The 17756-nt window shown below is 41.9% G+C and overlaps 1 protein-coding gene across 1 annotated transcript; it reads right to left on the bottom strand.

The window, feature by feature from the left end:
• Positions 1-2231: 2231 nt before the first annotated feature.
• sybu (syntabulin (syntaxin-interacting)) lies at positions 2232-9941 on the bottom strand. The gene is made up of 7 exons (XM_085365107.1): positions 9918-9941; positions 9522-9708; positions 8940-9140; positions 6666-6765; positions 6334-6486; positions 4927-5082; positions 2232-3396 (listed from the first exon to the last, which is right to left on the bottom strand). The coding sequence occupies exons 1-7, from the start codon at positions 9939-9941 to the stop codon at positions 2232-2234; spliced, it is 1986 nt and encodes a 661-aa protein (XP_085221233.1).
• Between the last annotated feature and the right edge of the window lie 7815 nt (positions 9942-17756).

A 17756-nucleotide genomic window follows, 5' to 3' on the forward strand; every position in this document is an offset into this window, starting at 1 on the left:
ACATTCCCGCAAAACAGAAATATGTATAGACTCTTCCCTTGACATCATCATGTTAAAATAAAATTGACCTAGAACTTTCTATTTTTTAATCTCCTACCTGCAAACCAGCCTCATGAAAAATGCTGCAAACTACAGAAGTGAATAAGGGGAGAAAATGCGACAAAACCTTGATGGAGTGACACAAACTTAAAGATTGTGTTAACGATTGCACTTAGTTGGAGATTATGTATCGGAATTTCAGGAGCAGGACCACGCCTCCAAACACTCGTTCTGGTTGTCATCTATATAGGTTCCCCCAGTTCTGCAAGCTGTTCATTCTCGTTTACGTGCCCCACCCTCCTTGTTCTCAATTCTTTAACTTCTTCACTTCTATTTAGTGCATGGAGATCTGCCAGGCCCGGGAGCCGTTGCTAGTCCCCTTCGAGGCCTTCCCCAAACCGCAGCTCAATTCATGTCAAAGCATTCATTTTTACCTACTAAAACGCTGTCAAACCTAAAATGAGGACATGGGCCCAGCTATTGAAATAAAGAAGTGGAGAATTTATTGTATCATAATACTTTCTCAAGTCCATAAATGTTAGCAATGTGGCTAATAGGCTAATGTAGGATGGTTACCATGTTGTAAAGCATTTCTTTTCATGATCAATCATTTACGCATTAGAGTCAAGCGTCAGCATGCATGAAGATTCCAGTATCAAAACTGTCTGATGCTAAACTGGCCTGTAGAAGGTACTGACGGACTATTGTCATCACACATCTGACCTCCATCATAATGATGTCAGTCCCATCTACCTGGGGACTCTGCCGGCCTGCCTGCCAAACCTCTCAGAGACTGACCCACTTTCAGAAAGGGAAAGTGCAGTCATCAGTCTTCAGAAAGGGGATAAGCTAAGTGGGTGCAGTCACATCCAGTGTTCTTTTATAAAAAAAAAAACAAAAAAAACTGGCGTGCACTCATGCTCAAACCAATGCTTGCCCACTCATTTAATCTAGCATCCCTACACTGATATGAGGATTACAGCATCTGATGATTCAGATGCCTTATGAACCGAGGAGTCATGGTTATGCAATGTCAACATAGCATTTCTCCATACAGCTGGAGCGGAAATGGACCCATTGTAGCAAAGATGTAAGTGTTAGCTCATGTAGATTTAATCAGCTTTTTGCTTTAATTTTCACTGAATGTGATGGGTATTATGCAATCACTAAAGGCTTATGTGAGCAGACTCAGAGCTGCACTGACCCAGTTTTTACTGGTGTAAGGGCAGGTTTAACAGCTTCTGAGAGATCCCAGTAAAGTGGATCTAATGCACTCCACAGTCAGAACCACAACCCAGGGGACATCTGTAGACAGGTCGAGAAAGCTTTTACGTAAGATGAACCATCACGAGAGCATGTTGCTTGCTGGAACTTGGGTTCTGATGAGATACCCCACCCCCGTTTATTTATGGGAAGAAAAAAAAAAAAAAAAAACTCCCATTGTTTTTGTCTCAAACAGGACCCTTACATAAGTCAAACTTGGAAAAAGATTTCCATGAATTTTAATAAACCCAAAAGCAAATGTAAAAAAAACAAAAAACAAATAAACAAAACACTACAACATAGCCAGAATTATCATGCTTTAATAATAAAGATGCAAGGACATTGATGTTACTACCAGTATTGCACATTGCTCAGGCACATTACAAGTGTCAGTTGCTTTGAAGCATTAGCTTCTATGAACAATACACAGGCAGTACCAAGTAAAGCTCTACACCCAGAATGAGGGGAGGAAAAAAATAAAAATAAAAATAAAAATTCACAAAACGGTGAACTTACATTAAAGCTTTGGCTGAAGGTTTAAGGTTACTTTATGAAGAAAGGAAACATTCCAGAACCCACCACCCATCAAACAGAAAGCAGCAGTCAGTCTTTCACCTCCTGAAAATCTCTTAACACAAAGAACTTTTGCTTTAAACAGCTAGGGACACCACAGGACTATGATAACACACAACCATCTACCCAGATGATCTGCTTATACATGTAAATCATAAATAAATACATAAATAAACTTTGTTATAAATAATCCCTTCCATGTCACCTCTTGGTAACTACAGTGCAAAAAAATAACAGTGCTCAAACCAAAATGACTGCATTGATATCAAGTGTTCAACGATGTCACAAATACTCTTGGAAAGATGCTTAAGTGCTTTAGTTCAAGGTCAGGGGTTTTGCATGCGGATTGGAAGCCATTACGCATCAGGCCTATGAGTGATGTGACGAAGAGAGTGCAATCCCATGATGCAGCAGCCCCTAATCAGGGCAGCAATGTTGTACACCGGAGTGCTTCCGTCCAAGCCATGCCGTGAGTACAGCCAAGCCACTGTAGGCAATACTGGTGCCGCTACTGCCACCAGATCCACGAGGAAGCTGTTGCTCCAGTAACGCTTGCCGACCACATCCAGTCCTGATGACAGATGAGAATCCTCCTCGCCGACAGTAAAGTCCAGCTCCTCCATGAATCGTCTGTTCTCGGAAGGCTCTGAGCAACATGTGCCGGAATCGGCGGAGGTGTCGGGGCTCTCTGTAAATGTGCTGGGTTGGGAAGGTGTTGAGTCAGGCTGTTTGGTGGTGGTGCAAATGGAGCCAGGTAGGTTTGGGAACCCTAGAAGACTAACTGGGGCTGATAGAGCTGCATCTCCTGCTGCAACCCCATGGAACTTTAGAAGCTGAAAGAGCAGAGCCTGCAGGTCTGGAGGCATGGGCATGATGTCGGCCTGGACTTCTTTGTCCTCATGTGGAAGTGTGCCTGAGGTGGCAACCATATCTGGTAGAGTGGGCTGGGTTCCAGTGGATGAATCGGTTGACTGTCTCTCTCCTGACAGCGCAGACACTCTGGGCCCAGACTCTGCACTGGCCCTCAGCTTGCTGCTACAGTCCTGACTGAAGTCCATTGCAGTGGACATGAAGACCTTCTCCAAAATGTCCGCTCTGTTCGCCATCTCATCATTTGCCAGCAGCCCGCTGTCTGCCATTGCCTCTGCTCCTTGGTATCCCAGCTCCATTGCACCTTCCTCATCCACCACCATCTTCTTCCCGCTGCCATCAGAGCTGTCGTACATAAAGTCCAGGGTGTTTTCATCTTGGAGGTTGGCACCACTCTGGGCGAGCTCCATGCTTTGCAGCAGGGACTCCAACTTCCTGTTTTGGATGTTGATGTCAATGAAGTATTTCTGAATTCCTTTATCTTTTTCCATCAGACTGCTCTTCATGGTTTCCACCACCTGACGCAGCTGCTTGATCTCTTTGCGTGCTTCTTTGAGGGACAGCTGAGCCTCCACCCGGTGGCACTCCTCTTCAATCCAGTCCTCCCTCATTCTGCTAAGCTGGGCTTTAAGCTCCTCAATCTCTGTCTCTCTAATAAAGAGGGAGGAAAACATCCAAGTAACTTAAAGGAACAGTTTTTGAATACACACTTGTGAACTTTACCATGTAATTTGTAAAGTTTGGAAAAAAAAAAAAGCCACTTATATGCCAAGTCTGAAGCTATACATAGTTTAGCTAAAGACTGGATGTTCTGGGGGATGGCTGTGACAACCCACTGTGTGTGGGTTTAGGTGGCTAGACATTTACTGTTAGAAGAGAGAAATACACCATATGGACAGAAGTCCTAGGCCACTTACAAATGCCGGGAGTTTTTTTTTTTGTTTTTTTTTAAACAAAAAACAAAACAAAAACACTGCACTTATTGAGTTTGTAACTTTGTGTTTTCTGCCACTTTAATACAAATGTCTGTGAAGGTTCATGGCCTGAATTCAAAGGGGGGAGTGAATAACTATTCAGTTTGAAATGTATGAAAGTATGTACAGTTACACATTTATGTAAAAAAAAAAACGTAATCAAATAGGAGGTCATTAGTTTGCAATATTACTCTGACCTAAAATTACTGCTCATGTCTTGAATTTTGTGTCGAAGTGGCAGGTGGGCCACACATGGGCCTTAACACTTGACATATGACTGGGTAGCATTATCAATTTAAAGCCAACAACCTGTGTTGTTTATGGTTTTTGAATAAAATTTAAGAAACTTTTGTCTTGTATTTTGATTAGAGTGAAAATTTAAAATTGAGTGGGCACCATGGGATTCCTGGGTTTTTAAGTGGGCCACCTACGAATGGCTGGTGTAACCTAGCTACCACACTTTTAATAATGGATTGCATTTATATAGCGCTTTTCAAGGCACCCAAAGCGCTTTACAATTCCACTATTCATTCACTCTCACATTCACACACTGGTGGAGGCAAGCTACAGTTGTAGCCACAGCTGCCCTGGGGCAGACTGACAGAAGCGAGGCTGCCATATCGAAGCGAGGCGCCATCGGCCCCACTGGCCAACACCAGTAGGCCAGAGGAGACAAGTGTCTTGCCCAAGGACACAACGATCGAACCGGCAACCTTTCGGTTACAGATGAGCTTCCCAACCCCCTGAGCCACGGTCGCCCCATCTATTAATCCATCTAGCCCCAGCAATGCCATTCCTATTGATTTCTTACTATGCCTCCTTTTTGTCTTAGTACACATTCAAAGAAATTGTAGTAAAGTAAAATAAATAACTCAAATTTTCACCCAAAATAAAAATGGCATATTTTGCCATTTGCCCAGATGCTCCTGTTTGAGTCTTCATGCTAAACCACAGTCCCATATTTAATGAATGACAAGGACATTATTTAATCCATCACTGTTAAGCGCAGCATACGAATAAAGAAACACTTTAAAAATATGCTTTGCTATGCGCAGTCTCATGCAACACTCCTTTTCCAGGGGGTTTAGACTTCACAAGATGTTACTGAGGAGCAGAACTGCAGCATGCAAGCATTACATCAGCACAGCAGTACATTTTTGCTGTCATCCTGTCTTAAAACTGAACAGCTGGACATGAGGCTGCCAACCTGTCATGGACTCTGTTCTCAGACTCCAGCAGTTTGGTCTTCAGGTGTCTGATGGCCACTTCCTTCTGCTGCAGAGGGGTGAGGTACTGCTCAGGGTTCGGAGGCCTGATTCCGTGGTTGTCACCACATGAATGGTAGCAGCCCAGACCTGCCCTTCTGTTGGGCAGACAAAGAGAGGGAGAAAGGGAAATGAGGTTGCCGGTGGATGTTTACACCTCGGAAAGTGATTATCTGTCATTCATCAAGCAGACATTTTTAAACAGCTGCAGAAAACAAACCAATTTAAAACTTCAGCTAAATTCTCCCCACAGAATGTAATTAGTCGGAGTCAGAGTGCTGTCAGGGCAGATGCTCCCTGAAGCCTGGAATTACTGTCTGACACAGGATTACTGACATGCAGGCAACAGACTTAAAATCCTAAAATGCTGAATACAAGCAGCGTTAGCTAGCAAAGAAATCACCTTAGTGGAAAAAGCCTTGGCAAATGTCCCCTACATGTCCTCAAATAGGTGTGTCATCATGCTCAGAGAAAACTAATAAAAGGATTCCTGTCACCCCCCCAAAAAAGCTAGCGGATTTGGATGATATGCAAAGCAGCATTTAAGACGCTCTCTTTCACCAGCACGATATCCTAGCAACCTGGGTTACTCTAGGCTTTGATGCAAATATGCTGCATCCCTGCCAGAAATAGATACAGCCCTGGAGAAAGCAGCATGTGAGGGGGAAGCAATGTCACATGACACTTAGCCAGGCAGAGGAATGCTGACAAACCGCACGTCTTGGAGTGACAGGACTGGAGGATTATGATGCACTTATGGAAGCTGTGAGCATGGAAAACAGGGCAGATTCTGTGTCTGCACAGAAACTAAAAGGGTTGAGTGTCTATCGTTTGGACTGCTCCTGAGAGTGGATTTTTAAAGTGAAGGCTTATGCAGGGCTGAGATGCAAACTAGCGGAGCCTTTCAAATAATCTGCTGCCTTAAGCACCATGTTAGAAATTCAGTTTTAGCAATATTTAAGACTCAGGCAACTGTATTCTGTTGTATGAAAAATTTTATGACCCTGTTCTCTTTGCCAAAGCAAACTGCTTTCGCTCTAGTTGCAGATGAGACCCAGTCAGAAAGGTCACTGTCTGGGTACCATATTCAGACATTTGCTATATTAAATCCCCATTAATCCCAGCTACAGCCACATCCTAGCCAGCTGCAAGAGAGGAAATGATAACTGTCTGAGCCTAATCCAGCCACCCACTCACTAGTGGTCACTGCACATGGCCCGAGCCACAGCCTAAACCTCTACAGTCTCCAAAATGTACCTGCTTCTCTTACAAAAAAGGTTACACTTCAAACACATTTAACAGGAAATAAAGAGAAAACGGCAAATAAGCATGAAATCTATATTTATTACCTAGAAGTGGGGCTGGAGGTGCAGCTGCTGCTGTTGGTTGAGGAGGCAGCTCTTGGAGGAGTTCGGTAGGGAGCGTAGAGTTCTGCATCTCTGTTGGCTGCTGGGTTCCCGGCTGGTTTGAACACCGGAAGTGGCCTGATGTGAGTGCTGCGACTTAAGATGAAAGAAAAAAATAAAAATTAATGAGAACAAATAAATATGGGTGTTCATTAATTATTATTATTTTTTTTAAGTGTGTATATGCACACTGCAGTCTTGCTGGATAATGCATGTCTTGAAAACTTAAGTTCAAATCTGTTAGTGATTTATGATGCACATATTAAACCTCATACCTGCGTGAAGGAGCTTTCTTTCCAACTGAATTGGAACTGAGAACCTCCCTGGTCTTTAGGCTGCCTGTGCTGCTGGAAGAGCTGAAGTCTGCCTCACTACCTGAAGGAAGGAAAAAAAGCACAATGTCCCAACAGGATAAAACAAACTGTTGAACAGTCATCTTTAGTGATGCAGAAACACTGACTGATTCCTGCAAGTGTAAAAATGTGGGTTCTACAAAATTATGTCTCCTTTTTTTGGCCGCTCCCTGTAGAGGTCAGCACAGCAGATCATCCGCTTCCATCTCAGCTTATCCCTTGCATCTTCCTGTCACACCAACCCTCTCCATGTCCACCGGGCTGCTGCATCTTCGACACCCTCTGTCCAATATATCCACTATCCCCCCTCTACGTATGTCCAAACTATCTCAGCCTTGTCTCTCTTTCTTTGTCTCCAAACTGCATGACCCAAGCTGCCCCTCTGACATACTCCTTTCTAATCTTATCCATTCTGGTCACCCCCACTGAGAAAATCTTAACATGTCCAGCTCTGCAATCCATACATAATAGTAAGTCTCATTACAATCTGGTAAACCTTCCCTTTCACTGTTGCTGCATGATTCTGTCACATATTATCCCAAACACTCATCTCCACCCACACTCTTCTTCACCTCTCCTGTGCACCATCCATTGCTTTGGCTCGTTGACCCCAGGTATTTAACTTCATCCACCTTTACTCCCTCTGCTCCTTGCATCTTGGCCGTTTCACCCACCTCCCTCTCATTCACACGCATGTAGTCCGTCTTTCTTCTACTGACTTTTATTCCTTTTTTCTCCAGACTCTCTTCAAACCTGCTCCCTACTCTCACTACGTGGCACAGTGTTGTCTCCAATCATCAGAGTCCACGGAGACTCCTGCCTGACCTCATCTGTCAACCCATCCCTCACCAGTGCAAACAAGAAGGGGCTCAGAGCCAAATCCTGACTCAATCCCATCCTTGCCTTGAACTCATCTGTCACTCCTACGACACAACTCACCACTGTCTCTCTGTCTTCTTACATATTTTTCTGCCACTCCTGACTTCCTCATGCAGTCACACAGTTCCTCTCTTGGTACACCATTATATACTTCCTCTGGATCCACAAAGACGCAGTGCAACTTTTGATCACCGCTATACTTCTCCAGCAACACTCTGGGTTCTACATAATTTAATGAGGGTCAATATAAAAATTAAAAAAAGAATCCTACTTAAAATTCCTGCTAAAAGAAGCCAAAAGTTACCAGCTAGACATATAGCTCCTGCCTTTAAACCACAGCCCAAGTTAATTTGAGTTTAATGCATGAGAGCAATTCATTTTCCCAACGTGCCACATTAGAAACCGAAACCGCTTTAGATTGAGTTTTGTTGTGCATTAGAAAACCATTTTCTTTTTTAAAAAAATCACAAACAATCCTTCATTCAGCAACCACTGCAGGATTATGGTGTTTATATCTCTAAACAGGATTTCCAATAAGATTTATGAGCAATCTATACTAATGCTTAGCCAAAAATGAACCATATCATCATAAATATCACTGGAACGTCACAATTAGCCAATGCTATCCAGCCTTATGCAATCTCTCTCTGCTGTTGTCCTGTTGCAGCAGGACAAAGGCTTGAGGCCTGGGCACAGAGATGTAAGCAGAACAAAAGCAGGTCATCATTTTAGAGTTTCAGTGATTCAAAACTGAAATCAGAGTCATACCTGAGTAGTGTCTTTTTCCATTAAACAAAACCATATTACTGTTTCCAGTGACAACAGCAATTAAAACTGCTCAAATCTCAGTGATCCTCCACCACTTTGTGAGTCAACTAAGAGTCTGTGCACCTTCAGTGAGCTGACCTCCTGCTAATCAGCCTAATTGGTTAAGCTCCCAAACATTTCTCCCCACCAATCAGTGCCCCTTGTTCAGTCTGATTATTAATCAAGCATTTCCCCCCTTTGCTTCAGATTATAAGAGAAAAAAATTAATTTTCTGATTAAAAAAAATGCACAGATACACAAATGGCTCTTCTCCCATTCACAATTTTCTTTTTAGTAAGCAGCTGCATCCCAGAGTGGGAAATTGTTATGTGATAACCATGCTGCACTACAGAAGTCTGTGAGTAGAAACAAAACAAAACTCATGAGTGGTAACAGAATCAAACCTTAGGATCAGATGATAATACAGCAGGGCTAAGCTGAAGATTTTGAGATTTCTTGCTTTATCTGAAATTTTGTTTTTGTATTTTTCTCAGTACTCTTTTTTTGTACCTCTGGCTTTCATGGCCGACCTCAGCTCCCTCTTGTGCCTCGGCGCACTCCGTGCTTCACCGCTCCACTCGGCCATCACCCTCACCCTCTTCACTTTGGTCTTGCGCTCTGGGAGTATCGGCGATCCGTGGGCACTCTGCTCTGAGCCTGACGGGGTTTTGGAGGGGGACACAGACTGACTAGTGGGGCAGCCGGTGTCATCTATTGTAGACAGGCACACAGACAGTAATAGCCAAGAATGGGCAGCGCAGGGCAGGCAGTCAATCGCAACCTAAGTTTGCTCTCTGGCAGATAGCACAACAGCTTTTACAATGGCTCATCACCACCAGAAAGTAGCTGTCAAGTAGTTTCTGTGGTCACACACATTCACTCTTTGCATTTTTTGCTCTGTTTCTTAATAGAGGCTAGTTTGGGAGAAAACCAAATAAAGATGCTATTTCTTTTTGAGCGTGCATAACCTTTGCTTAAATTTTTAAAAATGTTTGCATTGTAGTATTGTCATAAGATTTTTCAGCTGACCACCAGTCACGTTCATTTCATATTAGGCATGTCCTGCCCTTGCCCTGGAGCTGAGCTTCTTACCAGAACAAAAACTGTTGGTGCTGATGGTCCTCTTGGAGTGCTCGGAGCTGATGTCACACTCCCTGCCCTCCTCCTCTGAGAAAGGGGAATCAGACAGAGGCGATCCCTTGTCTTTTGGTCGGAAAGGATGGAGGACCAGACGTGGGATGCGGCTGCGGGGGCTCCCTTTCTGTGGTGATTTGTTTTCCTGTTTATCAGAGCAGGAGGCACTGATGTAGTGCATGTATGATAACTATGATTTTCTTTTTTTTTTTCTCTTGAATTACCAAACGATTTAGTTCAGGTCATATTTATCATTAATTATCTTATGATAATAACTGCAAGGTTGCAGATATTTTTGTTTTATCTTTGTTTTTATGGGTAAAAAAGAGTATTTTGCATTCAGTTAAGACTCACCTCATATTCTTGGAATGGTCCCATCGTGCCTCACGCTTTCTCCTCTGATCAGTGTGAAAGAAGAAAAAAAGATAAACAGGTAAGTCACATTCCTGTGGACCATATATAGATAAGAATTTTGATGTGGAAGTCAAACTCATAATAAACAAAAGCCCTCTATCTGAACCCTGTTACACCACTGAATCCCCCCCCCCCCCCCCCCCACACACACACACAGACAAATGCCGTCTGGTACAGCTGGCACTAGAAGCCTGAAGGCGGACTTGGCACAACACAGGAAATAAATAAAAAAAAATGCTAAAAATAAACAGTGGGCTACCTTTTCATATCAGGATCAGTCGGCCTATAAACAATCAAATGAAGCCAAGGAATTACAGAGAAAATCCAAATGAAAGGAGATTATGTAAAAATAATTATGAGTCTACATCTATGTAAGACTCTTAATAGTTGCAGAGCTTCATTGTACAAGCATGCTGATGTTAACGTACAGAGGTTTGGCATTTCTCTTTACTGTCTTAGCATGCTGAAGTTTGCCAATGAGCAATAAAGACATGAAGAGCATGGGCTGAAATGTCTTTACCTTTGCAGGAAAACTATTACATAATGATGCTAATCAAAAGTTCAGAAAATCTAAGTTTTAACCCTAACCCTGGACAAAAAAACAAACAAAAAACATATGGCAGAAATGAATTTTAAATCAATTAAAGGAACACTGTGTGAGATTTAATGGCATCACATTGTAAAATGGAACAAAATTAATCCTTTCATTTCCAAGCATGATGGAGAGCTCATAATCGTGTTGATTCAGTCTAAATGTGAAATGTCCTTTCTAGAAACCATATTCGGTTTGCTTGTTCTGCTCAGCAGCATGGCAGAATTATTATAAGATGTGCTGCCTATAAAGGGCTCGTTCTAAACGTACTTACATCTGTAGTTGGACGTGATAATACCTCTAAATTCTACACACTGGACCTTTAACTCAGTTTGCTTGTGGTTTTGGAACAGTTCGGTCTTTGTGCAGATGCAGATACAAAGAGCAATCTCTTCATGTTCAGCTTATTCATCAAAGTTATCCCAGATTAAAATGATAGATATAAAGCACAGTAATACAGTAGATGAGGCCATGCTAACTCTGCTTATCAGCTGTCTGTGCAAAAAGTGAAGGGCTGCCTGCCAAATGCCACAAAGTGCTTCAATCAATGAAATCTAATGGATGCTGGAGCGATGCTGTAGCTTCTTTTTCTATAAAAGGGTTTGAAATAGAAGCCAAAGCAGAGGGAACTCTGGTCTAACGCTGAACTTTTTTTTGTACATGCACATTTAAACAAGAGAGAAGCATTTTTTATTGATGCTCCATAGCTAAATAATGCAGATCTTCTCTCACGCTTGAATAAACTTTACAAAATTACTTTAGTTCCTCTTGCCTGTTGATTGCCTCTCAGCACCCTCGAGTAAGGGGGTCAGTTGCATAAGTACATACAGATTCTTTTTTGGGGGTGGCATTGGGAATTATGTCATTGACCCCAGGGCCTGTGTGCTGCTGTCGCATCCTTTGGCTCTGATCTCACCTTCCCCCCTCCTACATTAAAAAGAAAAGTACTTCGATCACCTGCCTTTGCAAAACTAAGGACCCAATACGACCTATTATCCATTAATGAGTAGCCCAGAAGTGTGCAAAATCCTCCTTTCCAACCCACAAAGGACCAAACTGAACTGCAAAATTAGAACACAGAGTCTCAGGACTCAAACTCCACTTTCATCTTCTTCAAAAATAGACTGACGTGTTCTGAATTGTACTGCACCACTTTATCTTACACTTTTATTCTTTTGGTTTTCAGGCATCCACAATTTCATCCTTCGCTGTAGTAATACACAAAAGCCCGGTGCAATAGCATGGCAGAATCAGATTATAGGCACCAAGCAGGGCCGGGCGACTGCTGCCGTGCCCTAGCAACAGTCATAGCAACTGAAGGGGATAAGCTGTGCGAAAGAGTCGAGCTAGAAGGAACCAGTTATGTATGAATGTGCACAGAGTGAAGGCTTCTGCTGCTCATCCTACTCAGCCCTTCGCTGATGAAATATCTGGAAGTGTTGAAGGGGAGGTACCATTCAGCTGCTCGATGCTTTCCTCAGACTGAATGAACATTGTGTACTCTAGCCAGCGTGTTTACGGAGCATCGTGCCACTGATTTGATGAGATCAATGAATATTTATATTTTTATATTTTTAATGGATTTTCTTTTAACTGTGGCTCTCATTAATGGGTTTTAAAGGTAAAACAAACAACTAAAAGACAAACCTGGATGTGGATAAACTGAAACAAGAGCTGAGCAGAGAAGATGAGATGTGTGATTTTTCAATCAAAAAGGGTGTGGTCAAGAGGAAATGTGGATGGTGGTGTCAGCCTGTCTGACAGTTTTGGTGCTGACTGAAATGTGGTGTCTAAACAACTATTAGGAAGCACCGCTACCAGGATGACAAATTTTGGAGGTGATGCCACCGAATGGACTGACGTTATGCAAAGCAAAGGCATCCATGGTTCCCTGACTCGACATGACTTTATTGATCTTTTGACTTCCTTTCTAGTATCTCTCAGAGGCTGAGGTTTTCAGTTTTGAATGTAGTGTCTTAATAACAATTGGCTGGAAAAAGAGTGGTCTCAGTGGATTCTGACAGTCTGCTGATGATGCTGGGTGTTTTAGCTTTACGATTGGCTATAATGACTTTCATTGTAAATATATAGCTCCTGTCAAACGTCTCAGTCAGAATAAGCCTATGCACTGAAACTACCTGGTTAAATGAACTAAAGAGATTTGCTGGTTCCTTTTTTCTACTTAGCTTTGCTTGAGGTTGTTTTTATTTGAACTGTACGCACCTTGGTTTTGTAGTATTGTGTTACATTGTGTTGACACTGATTCCTGCCCATCCATCTGTGGTATACCCATATTTGATGATTTGACTGCGGCCAAGTCTTTCCACTCGCACCCATACATTCGATCCTTTACTTGTCTCTAGACAAAGTTGATTGGCTACCTGCTGAGTAAGAGGCTAAGAACTGCCTAAGGTGCAAAGACTCCCTTTAAGCAACAAACAGCCAAATTGCCTGCATATATGAACAATAATCAATCCAAAAATAAATAAATAATAATTTAAAAAACTGTATTCCAAACAAACTTCATGGGAGGTTGCTGATTTAGTAAGAAGATGAACTGGGAAAGGATGTTTTATAAGAACTGTCAGTGGGATACAAGTAAACAAGTCTTTAAGCCTCCACTGGAGCTACTCCCCTCATCCAGATGGTGTTGTTTTAAAACAGCATGGAGTGGGCGTCAATAATAATTCCCTTAATCCATCCCAGAGTATGTGTTTTTTCATAATGGTGGTGACACACATGAACTAATGCGAAGCTTCTCATTCCACTTTGACATTAACGTCATAATGCAGTCGGTACATTTGCTGTGTTTATTACTGAGGCATTAAAATTGCTTGATTTCTGTGAAAACCAGCTGGTGTTGACTCTTGTTCCCCCTCCCTTTGCTGAAATAAAAAAAAGGAAAGATTCAATTGAATGATTTCAATCTCTCTGCTGAGTCACATGTCATACCTGCCACTTTTATTTTAAGCCCACCAACCCTTAAACAGACTGCATCATAAATGCATGATGTCAGTGCTTGGAAGTGACTTTCACTTTCAGCATGAAGCATTCTGAAACTAAAAGTGACTTTTGGTAAAATAGCTTCCAGCCAGTACAGAAGATGTGTTTATGCAAAAGAAAACCACAGTCAACAGAATTATTCTCCATATAGTGGCGATCATTTTCGTTTGCATGTCTTTCCAGTGCTGTCAACACACCCAAAATAAAAGAGAATTTGAGCAGCCATTTAAACCATCATTAATAAACCCTCGGACAGCGCACCATGTGTTTACATGCCTCCCTTTGTTTACCACAGCTCCCTTCAAAATCCATTTTTCCTTTTCTTTTTTTAAACCGAGTACTATAAAGCCTATTTAGATAATATCGTACCAACAAATAAAGCGGTTCTTTTCATATAACCATTTAATAGTTGCTCGATTTACATTTTTATCCTATCGCATCCAGCCGTGGGATTTTTGTTTTGTTTCATGTGGCGCCCCCGCAGTTTCTGGGAATGTTTACCTTAGGCGCTGACATGTCTCCATGATAACGATGTGCGGAGTCAGCTACAGGACGTCTCTGGCTGTAAACAACTTCAAGCATGGGGTGGACAGATTTCATCCAACATGTCATATTTATGCGCATAGGCAAAAATATCATGATTGGAGAAAAAAATCTAAAGAAGACTCGCTCCTGAACTTGTAAACAGCTCCACCCCTCCCCACCTGCTGCCATTCCTAAAATAGTTTTAAGGGAAGATTTTTAGAGGCTAACACGTATTTGATGCGACATGGTTTTCAATAAGAGGATCAAAACACAACAACACCTGCCTGGATGGTGGACGGTGACGTTAAACGGTGATGTCTCTCAGAAGGATGCGCGTCAGTTTGGGTGAAGCACAAAGGGTCGTTCCTCTGCTGGTGGTGCCAGCCTACGCGCTGCTGTGTGGATGTTGTGCGGATGAGAGCTGAGTGCAGACTGACGACGCACGCGATTGGGCAAGAAGTGAGACCACTGACTGTGCGCGCGCAATAAAGTGCCCGCCATCCCAAGTGTGTTACATAACGAGCGGGGCGTTACTTAACCACCGAAGCCCCCCCCCACCGTGTAGCGATATGGACTTTGTACAGCAGTACACTGCGTGCTGTCCACGTTTCAATTTTACATACACTTTAGTCTATACATTATTCTTAGAAATGCACATGATGCAATAGTATGCTATATTATAATACCACGTCCCCCCGACACTGCAAAACTAGATTTAACAGGATTTAACATCGATCGAAACCATATCATCTAAGATTTTACATTCCCTGCACGGATTTGCGGCATTCCTTAAAACCATCCCAACGGATACAAGTTAGAACCGTTTAAATACCAGATATAAAAATGTCATCTGCTGTACACATACAGAAGGTTGTTTTTTTTTCTTTCTCGAATATGTACATGAAGGTAAACACTGTCTGCTGACTTGCTGTCGGGGCCTGTTGGCTCTCCATGGTGCTGAAACTGAGGCCGATTGAAATACGACGCTGGCGCTTTAAATGCCATTCATGCCGTAACGTTTACAGATTCTGCAAACACACACATACATAAAACAGTGTTTTTGTCACGCCGCTGACTGGCAAATGTGCTGAAATCAGAGTGACAGACATAAAAATAAAACTTTGAGCGCGGTGAAATAACTCGACTGTTAATGTTTTTGTCTTACCTCATTTATTTGGATTTTCATCAGCTAATTCCAGTCGTTTTAAAGTGGATTCTAAATGGAAACACAGCACAGTGACTAAGATGCCAGCGTGCCACCTCTAAGCAGGAGTTTGTCTTGTATCACGGAGGACCTCTGCTGGAACAAGAAGACACTGAAGCTCGGTGGGCAGTGATGCTTTATTTAAAGATGGTAAACAGAACAGCTGAGCGTATGCGCGTTTAAAATCAACTACCATTTTTGCCCTCACAGGCCTACTCCACAAAGAGCAGCTCGACATGAAACAGGAGGGAAAGTAATAGTAGCACTTTAATGTAGCTGAAGCAGTTTCAGTGTCCTAACGTTTTGTTCACCGTCCTGCTATAAATGTGATTTAAAATGATTTAAAGGGTCAAATGTTACCTTCCCCAAGCTGTTATCACTTCTGGAGACCTTTAGCTCAATATCAGGTTATAAACTTAATATATCGAAGACTCAGATTTTAACTTTTAATTATAAGTCAAATCAGGAAATTAAGTCCAAAGCTAACTTGAATTGGGATTTGGAGCAAATTAAGTATCTTGGAGTAAGTATCCCTAAAGATCTCTCAAAAATATATCATGCAAATTTGAAACCTTTGTGCTATAAAATAAATGAGGCTATTAAAAGATGGAACTTAACAATTTCAGGAGTGGGACAAAATAATTTCCAGGTTCATATGACAGGGGAAAAGATCATGAATCAAGTACCAAACTAGCTGGCTATAAAGATAAAGGGGGGTTGGGGTTCCCATGTTTGAAAGATTACTATGTTTCAGCTCAACTGAGGACCCTAGTGTGTTGGTGCAATGTAGACTACCAAGCAAGATGGAAAGAAATAGAAATAGTTGCCTCAAGAGATTTTCCAATTCAGGCAAACTTAGGGGATGTGACACTTATTAAAAAACAAATTAATCAAGGAAACCAATGGATTAACTTGCCTTTAAAGCTTTGGTTACAATTTCTTAACAAGAATGATTGGAATGAAGAGACCAGGATCTTAAGATGGTGCTCTTATGATCTTGATTTTTTTACCCAATAAAATAGATGCGAGATATAAAAACTGGGTAGGACAAGGCTTAACGGCATACTGTATGTTTTATGATAAGGGAACTCTTAGGGACTTCCAATCAGTAAAAGATCAATACCAGTTAAGCAATACGGATTTTTATACTCAGTAAATGTGGATAAAGTGACCAAGCTGTTATATGGCATTTTGAGTCTGGCTGCCCGAAAGACTATCACTCAGAAATGGCTAAGTGTGAAAATTCCATCACTAAATGACTGGCACGAGACGGTCTATGGGTTGTTTAAAATGTAAAAAAATTACCTTCTCGCACAGATTTCAGTATGACACGTTTGTTGAGATTTGGGACAAATGGAAACATTACATTTTGTCAAGGCGACCCGAATTTGTTTGAACCTCTGTAATCCTGTATGTCATATTTTTGAACTGCTATATAGCTAGATAGATAGATATATATGTATGTATGTGTGTGTGTGTGTGTGTTAACTAGATGGTACACCTGTTTGTTTACTTGTGTTTTTATAGGTTGTGTCTTACTTTATGTTCCTTATCAAAAAAAAATGTATATTTTTGTTTGTGGTAAATTCTAAATTAAAAAAAAGATTTTTTTTAATGATTTAAAGGGAGCACAGATATGGGCAGGTTTTTATTAGGATCTATTTTGAACTGAAGCATATAGGATCCTGCGAACAACACTTGTGACCTTACAGAGACCTGCCATTGCAATAGTTACTATCAATAAATCATTAAATCAACAAGACTAAGGGGGCAATATTCAGTATTTTCAGAACAGTAACTACCATTAGCATAGTTTATCAATGTATATGGAAGCCAGACAGCCGAGACTAAACAAACTAAGCACAAAACAAAGGAATTTGTGTTTGGTCAAAAGTGTTCAATAAGGTTGAGGTCAGGACTGCAGGCGGGCACTCCAAAATTCTGGAGGTAGTCTCTGATAAACCCCAATCTGTGGGGGTAAGCATTGTCATCCTGGAGGACAGAGTTTGTTTACAGACTGTGGAGATATGGGACTGACACTGATTGTAGAATCTCATCTCGCGGCATTGAGATCATCTCCAGTGATGATAAGCCTTGTTACCCTATCAGTGCAGCAATCAGCATAGCGTTCTCCGGATCTTCTCCATACTACCTGATTATCCAACCGCTGTAAACAGAATTAGGACTCATCACTGAACATAACATTCCTCCACAAGCTCAAGTTTCACAAGGTCCACCACAAATGGACCTAACAGTGAAGGACAGTCATGGCAGGTCTCCTGGCAGGCCTATGAGCCTGGAGATTGACTGTGTGCAGTCTGTTCCAGATCGTCTGGTCCGTCTGTCTCTGACATCTCCTGTTAAATGGAACGTGGCCTTCAGTCTCAAGATGGTACCAGAAAATGCTGAAACTTGGTTTTGTGAAACACTGGCTTGAAGTTGCCCCATGGTGTAG

The sequence above is a fragment of the Diplotaxodon limnothrissa genome, linkage group LG11 (assembly GCF_057381915.1).
Source record: "Diplotaxodon limnothrissa isolate DT_005_m linkage group LG11, D_limnothrissa_male_GT1.1, whole genome shotgun sequence".
Taxonomy (NCBI): Eukaryota; Metazoa; Chordata; class Actinopteri; order Cichliformes; family Cichlidae; genus Diplotaxodon; species Diplotaxodon limnothrissa.